This window comes from Octopus sinensis, linkage group LG11 (assembly GCF_006345805.1).
Source record: "Octopus sinensis linkage group LG11, ASM634580v1, whole genome shotgun sequence".
In the NCBI taxonomy this organism is placed as follows: domain Eukaryota; kingdom Metazoa; phylum Mollusca; class Cephalopoda; order Octopoda; family Octopodidae; genus Octopus; species Octopus sinensis.
This window is the reverse complement of record NC_043007.1, coordinates 61,518,204-61,530,781: the sequence shown is the minus strand read 5'-3', so window position 1 is coordinate 61,530,781 and position 12,578 is coordinate 61,518,204. Positions and strand designations below refer to the sequence as shown.

Here is a 12,578-nt window from a genome sequence, read left to right as displayed (position 1 = left end):
TTTCAATGTTGATCTAATGAATTTTGATTTTGTTTTACTTCAGTTATCTATTTCAATGAATAACTTTATAGGGTATTTTCATACAGCTAACATTCCTCTCGTCAATTCATCATACCATGTTTTTAGGCGATTTTGAGTGACAGAACCAATCTATATAATGGAAAATGTATGTCATTGGAGAGACCTTTGTAGCTAATGATAAATGTAATCAGTGCAGCTGTAAACCTAAAGGGAGCGTACTGTGTTCCAAAAAGATATGTGTATCTGAAGGAAATGAAGATGATACTAAAAGTTAGCATTATAGCAGATTATAGTGTCCATCACATGTTAAGTCAGTCGAAATTTTATAAAATCCAACAGGATCCTTGAAAATTCCACGATTATTAATAAAGTAGGAGCTCCGTTTCCCCTAAGTGCAACAGCAATTTCATTACTCGTTGGAAGATGTCAAGATGCCCAGACTTTAACCGAAATGATGTACTATTCTATGACAAGGAATTTTGACTCCAACGGCAGATTCTTCTAGCTCCAGTGAATGAATGCATATTTTCATATAAAACTGAAAATATGGATTATACCAAGGAATACCGTTTTTAATATTCATTACGTTTGCTAAACACTGAGCAGTTTGAAGAGCTCCCGTTCAGTTTTGCAGTATTTTGTCAATATCTATTCTACATAACTGACAAGTAGATCTATAAGACAGAAATCTTTAAATGTGGAATCTAATTCTAGTTCAGTATTACCTATTTCAATCCATATTAAGTTTATTGTGGGTGACTTTTCTTACGACTATCGCATTTCTGTCTGATTTATATATCTTCATCACACGTCAATTTTGTTCGATGTCACAGAATTGATTTAAACAACTGAATTTTTCTGTTTGTCTTTTATGATCGCATATATTTTATCATTAGTCAAACAAATGTATGATGAAGTAAACAAAAATTTCTTTTGAGAGCAGTGACTCTGTATTTAAAAGCTTTTTAAATTTGTGTTTTCTTTCTCCTTAGAGATATCAGTAAAATGCAAGTACGGAATTAAAATATATATCGTTGGAGAGACGTTCCCAGCTGCTGATAACTGCAATAAATGCAGTTGCAAACCCAAAGGAATTGTAGAATGTACGAAAAGAATATGCCTTTCCTCAGGAAGTCAAGGTAATAATAGAATGTTTCGGCGCTTGAACGCTTTGGTGCTGAGAATATTTAGCTTTCTCCAAAAGCTGATCTTTATTTCTAGTCTCATGACTTTAAATGCCTGATAAATAATATGCCCCATCTTAGCTAATACAGGTCACCTAAAGATAGGAATGATGATTTGTCTGTTTTAGTTTTCCTTCCTCGAGACAAAACGAAAGATCTATAGTTAATATGAACTTCCGACCAATGAGTACGTAATTGAGTCTCTTGTTAACTCAAATGTTTCAGCTTAAACACCTTTTGTTGGTGGAATAAATTCAAAATAAGCTATTGTCTAAAACTATCGTAATGAATAAATCAATTTCGAAATATAGTTGAAGATATAAAGGCTATGAAATTATTTCTTGTAGATTAAACACACACACGCGCGCGCACGCACGCACACACACACAAAGCAATAAGAAACACTGAAAATGAAATTAGTCGAGGATGAAAGTCAATCGGCTTATAGAAACACACATATATTATAAAAAGCTTTAAAATACCATTTACGTTTCTCTGCAGCTTTTATTACTATATTACGTAGATCGAACTCTGTGTACCTGCCTGTCTCGCGATATGATCATTGGTTTCACACCACGTAAAGTATTGGAATGGTGTGTGGAACAGATTACTGAGTCCCCAAATTAACTGATAAGGTGTCGTAAATTCCAGTGCGCTTAACATGTACGTTTTGTGTGCGTGTGGGTGCGTGTGCGTGTGCGTGTGCGTGCGTGCGTGTGTGTGTTAACCTTGACTAGTATTTTCAATGAACAAACTTCAAAAGAAGTTTGTACTTTCTCTTTTTTTATTGCCTGGCTAAATACTTCATGACCGGTGTTCCTATTCGTATGGAATTCATATAAGACTTTTATTTCAGAAACTACCACACACAAGATCGACATTTTCGCGGTATGCCACTACTACGGACATATATATTTATTTGGACAGTCGTTCAAATCTGTAGATAGATGTAATCAATGCACTTGCCAGCGTAAAGGCAATACAGTATGCACCAAAAAAAAATGCCTTCCAATGAATACACAAGGTAATTCATAAAAGATATATTAGAAAAACGATGGACTGAACTGAATGTTAATCTTGACTACTTTTGTTCAATATAGAATATAATAATACTGAAGTAATAATGTACCCTCATAGTAGTAGAACACCAACATACAGATTGTAAAATTGTTCTGCTTCGCATTTTTTGTTTTTCAGTTTATTTGTCTGTTTGTTGTTGATTTTTTTTAAGTATTTAGCAATATAGATTTTATTAAATTATTATCATTATTATTATTATTATTATTATTATTATTATTATTATTATTATTATTCAGTAGTTTTATTTTTATAGCGTGCTTTCACTTCACTACCGAGCGCAGCTCTGTGTGCCTTGGGTATGTGCTGTGATTTGTTGTGATGCTCTGATGGTTATTGTATGGAAAATGTTCTGCGTAGGATGTGTGCAGTGCCTAGTAGTGCAATTTTCTGTATGTTATATGTGTTTGTAAGTCCTGGTGTTTTTGTTATGTATTTGTCTGAATATTTTTTTTACCATGCCTAATGCACCTACTATGATAGGAATTGTTTCTGTTTTCAGGTTCCACATTCTAGTTACCTCTATTTCCAGGTCTTTGTATTTTGAGAGTTTCTCCATTTCTTTTAGAGACACGTTGTCATCTGCCGGTATTGATACATCAATTAGAAAGCATTTTTTTTCTTCATGATCTCTGACAACTATATCTGGTCTGTTGGCCTTAATTTCTCTATCTGTGTGTATCGGCATATCCCAGAGTATGGTTGCTTTCTCGTTTTCTGTGACTTTTTCTGGTGTGTGCCTATACCATCTTTTTTCTGTTGTTATTCCATAATGTTGGCATAGCTTCCAATGTATGTAGGTTCCAACTCTGTCTTGTCTGTGAATATATTCCTTCTTAGCCAGGACTGGGCAGCTAGAGATAATATGATTTATTGTTTCTTGTCCATCTCCACATATTCTGCAGTTACTTGTAATATTTCTTTTCATTACATGTTTTTGGTAATTTCTGGTGGGGAGGCTTTGGTCTTGTGCTGCAATTAAAAATCCCTCTGTTTCTGCTTTGAGTCCTGAGCTTCTCAACCATTGCTGGGATTTTTCTTTGTCTATTTCTTTTGCGTTTAGTTTAGTGCAGTATTTACCATGAAGGGGCTTTTCTTGCCATCGTTTTATCATGGCTCGTTGCTGTTCTATTTTTAGTTTGGATATCATTTGTTTTATAGCTTTTGTTGTTTTTTCATCATCTTCTTCTTCTTTGTGTTTATTAGGTGGTATGATTTCTTGTTTGTATTTGTCAGCTTCCTTAAATACTGAGAACAGTTTTTTGTTTTGCTCGTGTTTTGCTGCTATCTGGATCAGTTTTCCTTCCTTCTGAAGTAGGTATTTTTGCAGTCCTATGGTGGTTATTTTATAGTAGTTTTCCAGCTGTATAAGGCCTCTACCACCTTCTATACGTTGTATATATAGTCTTTCTATGTCAGATTTTGGGTGATGCATCCTAGATCCTGTCAGTATTTTTCTTGTTTTCCTATCTATTTTGAACAGTTCATTTCGTGTCCAGTTAAGGATATTGTAGCTGTAACTTATAACTGGGACAGCTAAAGTGTTGATACCTATTATCTTGTTTTTAGCATTGAGCTCTGTTTTTAGTATTGATCTAACTCGTCTATAATATTCTTTTTTTATTTTCTCTTTCATTTGTGTGTGTTGTGTCTTATCTAGTTCATGGATTCCTAAGTATTTGTAAGTTTGGCTTTGGTCTAATTCTTTTATTTCATTGGTTTTATCTAGTGTGATGTTGTTACTCTTAACTAGTTTTCCTCTTTTCATGGTTACTTTGGCGCATTTTTCTAATCCAAATTTCATATCTATTTCTTTGGTAAATCCATGAACTGTGTTTAATAGTGTTTCCAGCTGTTTGTCATTTGCAGCGTATAGTTTTAGGTCATCCCTATATAAAAGGTGGCTGATCGTTTTGCCGTAACATTTATATCCGCATCCAGTTCTATTATTATTATTATTATTATTATTATTATTATTATTATTATTATTATTATTATCATTATTATTATTATTATTATTATTATTCAGTAGTCTTGTTTTTATTACGTGCTTTCACTGCACTGCCGAGTGCAGCTCTGTGTGCGTTAGATATGTACTGTGGTTTGTTGTGGTGCTCTTATTTTTACTGTACTGAAAGTGCTTTACGTAAGGTGTGTGCGGTGGCTGCCTAGTAGTGCTATTTTCTTTACATTATAAACATTCGTAAGACCTGGTGTTTTGGTTATGTATTCGTCTGAATGTTTTTTAATCATACCTAATGTACCTATTATTATAGGGATTGTTTCTGTTTTTAGACTCCACATTCGCGTTACCTCTGTTTCCAGACCTTTGTATTTTGGGAATTTCTCAGTTTCTTTTAGAGATACATTATCACATGTTGATATTGATACATCAATTAAAAGGCATTTTATTATTATTTTTGTGTATGTGTGTGTGATCCCTGATAACTATATCTGGTCTATTATCCTTGATTTCTCTATCTCTATGTATTGGCATACTCCAATGTATGGTTGCTTTGTCATTTTCTTAAACGTTTTTCTGAGGTGTGCCTATACCATCTTTTTTCTATTGCCGTTCCATAACGTTGGCATAGCTTCCAGCGTATACAGGTCCCAACTCTGTCATGTCTGTGGATATATTCCTTCCTTCTTAGCCAGAACTGGGCAGCTAGAGACATATTCTGACTTGTATTTTTATTCATTATGTGCTTCTACTGATTTATTATTATTATTATTATTATTATTATTATTATTATTATTATTATTATTATTATTATTATTATTATTATTATTATTATTATTATTATTATTATTATTATTATTATTATTATTATTATCATTATTATTATTATTACTGTTGTTGTTGTTGTTGTTATTTATTGCGTGACGCAGTATCTAATATCGTGATGTTGTTGATTGAAGATATTGTGTCTACCGGGGGTTGTGTACCGTCTGTTAAATCACAACAAGGACCTCAGACAGACAGTATTTTACGCAATATGCGTGCAGTTCCAAGTAGTGCCGATTTTTGCAATACACCTAGATTGTATGGTATTTCTAAAATTTCTAGATGTTTTTTTCAGGTTGGGTGATATTGAACCCAATGTTCCGATGACAACAGGGACAACCTTTATGTTTGACTCTCGTAGCTGTCACATCTAGGCGATCTCAATTCTTAGATCTTCATATTCATCAGACTTTTCTCTTTCGTTCATCATATGTTGATCTCCTGGCACTGCCACGTCGATTATTAGGTACTTTTGTTTGTCCCTCCTAAAGGTTACTATATCTGGCCTACGGTGCTCTAACACCTTGTCTGTTTGGAAGTCAAAGTCCCAGAGGATTTTTGCCTTCCAATATTCGTCCATTACCTTTTCTGGCGTATGGTGGTACCAAGCACCTGTTACCTCGTATTCATACTTCCAGCATAGTAGCCAGAGAAAGTTTTGGGCTACCTTGTCGTGTCTGCGTTTGTACTATTTCTGCTCAAAACTTTCACAAACACTAACAATGTGAGTCACGTTTTCGACCCTCTTCCCACACACTCTGCAGAGGTTCGTTCTGCTCGTGTGATACATATCCCTTTTCACTGAATTGGTATTCAATGCCTGATCCTGGGCAGCGATGATTAGGCTTTCAGTCTCCTTTTTTAAGTCACCCTTGCTGATCCTCCTCCATAATGCTTCTTGGTCTTTTAATTGTTAGTTTCACGGTGAAACTGACCATGTAATTCCATACGGAGTAAGTTTTCTTCTCTCTCGTTGGCTATTCGTGATCGGAAATTCATAAGCACTCTCAAATCAGTTTTTGGTAAATCCCTCTGCATTAGTAACATACTGTAGCGGGTCTTGTTTGCTGTTTACCAAATATTCTGCCATGTTTCTTCTTTCACTGTTGATGCACTCCCGTATGCTAATCAGCTCACGTCCACCTTTACACCTCTTTATGTCAAGTCTGTGTACGTCCGCCTTAGTAGTTCGACCGAGTTGGTTAATCTCCATTTGTGTCAATTCTAGGATGGGTGCACTTTAGTGGATTACAGCAACAGCCCATATGTTGGTGGCTATCACAAGTTTCCTTAAGCTGAACTTTGATTTGAAGAGAAATCTGGGGCGCTTCAAATATGCCGTGATGACCTTGTCTTTCATTTCTCTGTGCAAGATATTGTCCAGCTCCAAGATCCCAAGATACTCGTACCCATCATCACCATCCGGGTCTTCCATTCTATCTCCGTTCTCCGTTTGGCAATTCTATGCTCGTACAATCTGCTCTTTTCCCCCGTTTCAAAGTGAGAAACGCACACTTCGAGATACCGAATTTCATTCCTATATATTTGCTGCACATCTGTACAGTCTCAACCAGCCTCTCCATTTAAGGCTATGTTTTTGCGAACAGTCTTAAGTCATCCACGAAGAGAAGGTAATTGAGACGAAGTCAGTTCTTTCTCAGCGCATAGTGCGCATTGACTTTGCGTAGAGCTACAGAAAGTGGGATCAAGGTTATAACAGATAACAAAGGGGAACAATAGTCTCTCTGGAAGACACCTCTTTTGATTGTTACCTTCGATAAGTTCTGGCTTTTATATAAATGACGTGTTTTCCAACTAGGCATGCTGTCCTTAATTAGTGCACACACATTCAGCTATTCCACACATGTCGAGTGTTTCCAAAATCCCTGAATGTTGTCGTAAGACTTTTTAAAGTCTATCCAGGGCATGCACAATTTTTATGGTATTATTATTATTATTATTATTAGTAGTAGTAGTAGTAGTAGTAGTAGTAGTAGTAGTAGTAGTAGTAGTAGTAGTAGTAAGGTGGTGAGTTGGCAGAATCGTAAGTTAGCACGCCGTCTTTACGTTGTGTTCAAATTCCACCGAGGTCGACTTTGCCTTTCATCATTTCGGAGTCGATTAAATAAGTACCTGTTAAGCATTGGGGTGGATGTAATCGACGTAATCCCTTCCCCAAGTTTCAGGCCTTGTGACTATAGTAGGAAGGATTATTATTGTTATTATTATCCATATACAGATTAGACTGTTGGAAAAGAAAAATTCTTAACATCGGGCTACAACAAATAACCTTAGATGCCAAGAAACCTCCTAAGTATCCTAGCTGTCCCTAATAATACTATTCTCTGTAGCTCTCCTAAACTGGCTTTTATGCCTGTTTTCTCTATCCATCTGTTCAAATCTTTAAGCATAGTTCCTAATGCACCTATAGCTACCGGGATACATTTTACTTGCACTTTCCATAGTCTCTGTAACTCAATGGTTAGGTACCTTACATATTGACTTCCTCATCATTTGGGACTGTAAAGTCAATTATCTGGCACTTTCTATTCTCTTTGTTTACTACTACTAAATCAGGCCTTCTAGCTTCTATTATTCTGCCACTCTGAATATTGAAGTCCTACAACATCTTATATTTCTTACTTTCTAGCACTTTAGTAGGTTCATGTTCATACCATTTTTCAGTATGTTCAAATCGTAACTTTCTGCATATCTCCCAGTGAATTACTCTCCTTAAGTTGTCATGTCTTTTCTTGTATTATTTCTGTGCCAGCATACTACATTTACTTACATTATGAGTAACGATTTCCTCTTTTGAATTGCATAACCTACAATGGAAATCTACTTGGCTTTAGTATATCTTGGCTCTTATCCAATTACCCTTAATACTTGATCTTATACAGCTACTAACAAAACTTCTGTCTCCCTTTTCAGCTTTCTTTTCTGAAACCAGAGTCATGTCTCACTACTACTATTTGCTGCAACTATCTTTGGCGCATGGCTCAGTGGTTAGAGCGTCGAGTTTACGATCGTGAGGTTGTGAGCTCGAATCCCGGACCGGGCTGCGTGTTGTGTTCTCGAGCAAGGCACTTTATTTCACGTTGCTCCAGTTCACTCAGCTGTAGAAATGAGTTGCGACGTCACTGGTGGCAAGCTGTATCGACCTTTGTCTTTCCCTTGGATAACACTGGTGGCGTGGAGAGGGGAGGCCGGTATGCATGGGCGACTGCTGGCCTTCCATAAACAACCTTGCCCGGACTTGTATCTAGGAAGGTAACTTTCTAGTGCAATCCCATGGTCATTCATGACCGAAGGGGGTCTTTATCTTTGGAAATCTACCATACAACACTTCCTGCCAGTCAGATAATTTCTGTTCGTTTTTCTGGTTTTTAACTTCGTTTAGCTTTTGGTCTCCCTTTGTCTTGCTGTGACTCTATCAGCTCCTTGTAGACTTTTTTCACTATTACCAACATAGGAATCTTATATCTCCTCTAGTTAACGTAGCCTTCTACTGATATTAACCCTCTTTCACCTTCCTTTCTAGGCAAATATAATCTTGCTACTTCTGCCCTTGGGTGGAGTCTTCCATTCATATTAAATTCCTTCCTAGTTATTCTGTCTAGCTTTGCTAATTCAGTTTTTGTCCAATCTACAAAAGCTGCTGAGTATCTAAGTAATGATACTATCCAAGTATTTACAGCTTCCACTAGATTCGGACCATTTATCTTTGACTTCATTAGCTTTCTCGCCCTTCTGATGTATTCCTCAATTTTCGTTTTTATTTCTATATAGAATCTAATACTCCTAGGTACTTATAGCTCTCTCCTTTTCTCAATGATTTTAATGTCTGGCCATCTGGTAATTGGATGCCTTTACTGTTGACTACTTGTCACCTTTTTATAACTAACATTGCACACTCATCTATGCCGAATTCCATGCCTATATCTTTGCTGAAGTGTCTTACAGTCTGTATTAAGGAATCTATTTTTCATTTTTCCTTAAAAAAGCTTCGGATCATCCACGTAGAGGAAATTATTCATTTTTCCTTTACTATTTCTGAATAGGCCTTCTTATATTCTATCCATGCTATTGTTAGATTTTTTCTTTCTAGATTTTTCTTCATTTAGATCTGCTTTATCTGTATATAATAAATCATGCATTCCCCTAGCCTTCTTGTTCTTCTGACAGTAAATTCTGGTTGTCAAGGTGCTATAAAATGCTTTCTGAAAGCATTCCTGTTAACAGCTTCCACACTAATGGTAAGTGATTGATCTATAATTGTTAGCTGTATTACCCTTCTTTTTATCTTTCATAAGGAGTATTGTTCTCCTTGTAGTCATCCAATCTGGTATTATTTCTCCATTAAGGCAATCCTGAAGTTGTTCTCTGATCCTCCCATATAAACTACTAAATTTCTTTAACCAGTACCCTTGAACTAAATCCAGTCCTGGGTCCTCCAATTCGTCATTTTCCCTAACACTTTACTTATTAATGCACTAGTTAATCTTAGATCTAGCTGCTTCTTACCCCCTTCTTCTTCCCTCACTTTAACCATGCTGCATCTCCATTATGATTGGCTGGCTTATTCCAAATATTATCTCAGAACTTTCTAGCTTCTACTTTAGGTTTCTCATCTTCAGTACTTTTTTCTCCACTATTTATTTGTTTATAAAATCTCCTCTAGTCAGTCTCAAATAATCTATTCTGTTGATACTGATCTATTCTTTTCTGATATCTGGAAAACTTACCTGCTACTGATATGATACGCTGTTCCAATCTTTTATGACGGTCCCAAATCCTTTCTCTTTGTCTAAGTATCTTTTTTCAAGAGAAGATTCAAATCTCGTGTTTCCTAACTTGTTCAGTTTCCAGGTTTCTATTCTACTCTTAAAATCTTCATTTTATTTTGTAGTTTCCTTTTCCACATTTGCTCTTTTCTGATCTTTCCTTGTGGAATATCTAATCTTCTAGTAACAACTACTCCTCCTGCATAGATCATAAGTAAGTATCACCTATATTTTTAGTATCTATCCTACCGATAACAGAATCTACTTTCCTTGTCATTTCTAGCAGCTTCCTTCTGTTGATACTTTTGAATGCTGGCAATCTTTTCCTTACTTCTTTAGTCATTACTTCTTGCAACTCATCCAAAATCTTCTGAGCTTTCTCACATAAATCACTTAAATCGCTAGTGCCAGTTGTCTCTTCCTTATTCTTAGTGCTATTATTTTTTCCTTTAGGTTCCTCTTTGGTTTGAGTTGTATCTCTTATGTTGTTATTTGTCTTTCCTACTGCCTGTTTTTTCTTCTCCAGTTCTTTGTGATCTCTTCCACCTCCAATTCTGTCATTCGCTTTCTTCTCCTAAAAGCATTAGCTTGATCTACTAGTCCCTGCTCAGTCACTTTAAACAGACCTTTCTAAGTAGCACTGCATCACTATCCTGTTTTATTTGCTGGTTTACTTCCTCCTCCTTACTCTATTATCTGTTGATACTGTATTAGGATAACAGCTGTGGTCAGTCTGCATCTTTACTGAGGTCCAACATCATTTTCACTGTTATACCAGAGTTTCTACGCAAACTCTTGTCTCTCATAAACTGAGGTAAGGTAACATTCGTCACCATCGTCACCACCACTATTATTTTCGACAGCTAATAGTTTCAAGTAACTTTTTATTGCATCACTTGCTGCACACTTGTGCTGGTGAGGTGTGTCCTTCCTTTTTCTCCCTTGTAGAATATTGTATTGCATCAGAATTTTACGTTATGGGCTTTGGTTTGAGTTTTCTGTTGTATTAGTTTTTGTATTGCGCTGTTTGTGCAGTGCAGGTTGTGCAGTGCAGGATGTGTTCTTCTGTTGGGTATCGGACATCTATGGCACATGTTGTGTGCTTTGTTCGTTTTATTGGATATTTACTGTATGAGTTTATTCCTGTATGTTTTCGGAGGAGTGTTGCATATGCTGTAAATCATAAACCAACCATTTCATAGTATTCATAGTTATCTGTCCATCGTTCCTTTTTGGTTGGTTTTGTTATGGTCCGTCTCTACGGTGTTTACTTTTTCACAGATCATCGCCCATGGACATGTGCTGATGTTTTTTTTTTTTGTATTTATCATATAAATTGATGTATAAGCGAGAGACCGAAAAGAAACAGCAACGTGCATATAGAGAGAGGACTTGTATAGATATGGATGCATATGTGATAAAAATTCATCCACAGGTTTGCAATTTTTGTATAGATGTATTGCGTTCCATGTGTTTACATTTTCACGCACGTGTTGCTGTAGCGGCACATGTGAGGGAAATTATTATTATTATTATTATTATTATATTATTATTATTATTATTATTATATTATTATTATTATTATTATTATTATTTGATGAAAACTCACAGCTCATTTTGTTGGGTATGAGGGAAAGTGTCAGCTGCCCTCAACAATCAGACTAAGGTGACACTTGTTTACTGATCATGCTTCAAGAATCCTGCGAAGAATTCTTGTAGTTCCAAGCAGTGTTGATTTTTGTAGATGTATTACCTTCACACTTGCACCAATCTTTTTGAGCCATGTTGGTAGTTGAGTGCTGATACTTCCAAGTACGCCAATTATTATTGGTATCACGTCCTCATTGAACACAATCTTCGTAATTCCCACTTCAAATCGTCATAGTTGTTTATTTTTGTATTATTTCTCTTTGATCGTATTGTCACCGGGACACGCTATGCTGATTATCATGCATGTTCTTTCTTTTTTGTTCACCACAATAATGTCCAGTTTCCGATATCTGGTCATGTGATGGTACTGGATCATTGCATTCCGCAGGATTTTACAATTCTTGTTCTCGGTTACTCCTTCTGGGGTTTTCTCATACCACGTCTTTGCTCTTTGTAGGCTGTGATTTCCACAGAGCTCCCCACACATTGTCATGGTGTCTTTTGTAGTCACGTTGTGCCAATTTTGGGCATTCGCTAACGATGTTCCATACCGTTTCACCCCTCTTATCACACACTCTGCATCAATCGCTGTCGGTAGTGTTATCTATTCTGCACTTCACATTGTCGGTCCTTAACGCTTGTTCTTGAGCCGCGCATATAAGTGCTTCTGTCTCTATTTTCAGGCAACTCCTCCTCATCCATAGCCACCAATCTTCTGCATCTGCCTTGGCATGCGTATCTCTTGCAAACTCTTCGTACATTGTTCCTTCCATGCTTATTATTATTATTATTATTATTATTATTATTATTATTATTATTATTATTATTATTATTATTAATAATAATAATAATAATAATAATAATAATAATAATAATAATAATAAGCGGTAAGTTGACAGAATCGTTAGCACGCCGGGCAAAATGCTTAGCGGCATTTGTCCAAGTTCGAATTCCGCCGAGGTAGACGTTGCCTTTCATCCTTTATGGGTCGATAAAATAAGTACCAGTTGATCACTGGGGTCAATGTAATCGACCCCTTCACCCGAACTTACTGGCCTTGTGCCAAAATTT

General features: G+C 36.1%; 1 protein-coding gene across 1 annotated transcript in view; it reads left to right on the top strand.

The window, feature by feature from the left end:
• Nucleotides 1-12,578, top strand: part of LOC115217671 — a 337,402-nt gene that overhangs the window by 121,531 nt on the left and 203,293 nt on the right. Inside the window, exons 21-22 of the mRNA XM_036507562.1 lie at nucleotides 1,014-1,160; nucleotides 2,062-2,229. Coding sequence (XP_036363455.1) covers nucleotides 1,014-1,160; nucleotides 2,062-2,229 — 315 coding nt within the window. The remainder of the gene's footprint in view (nucleotides 1-1,013; nucleotides 1,161-2,061; nucleotides 2,230-12,578) is intronic.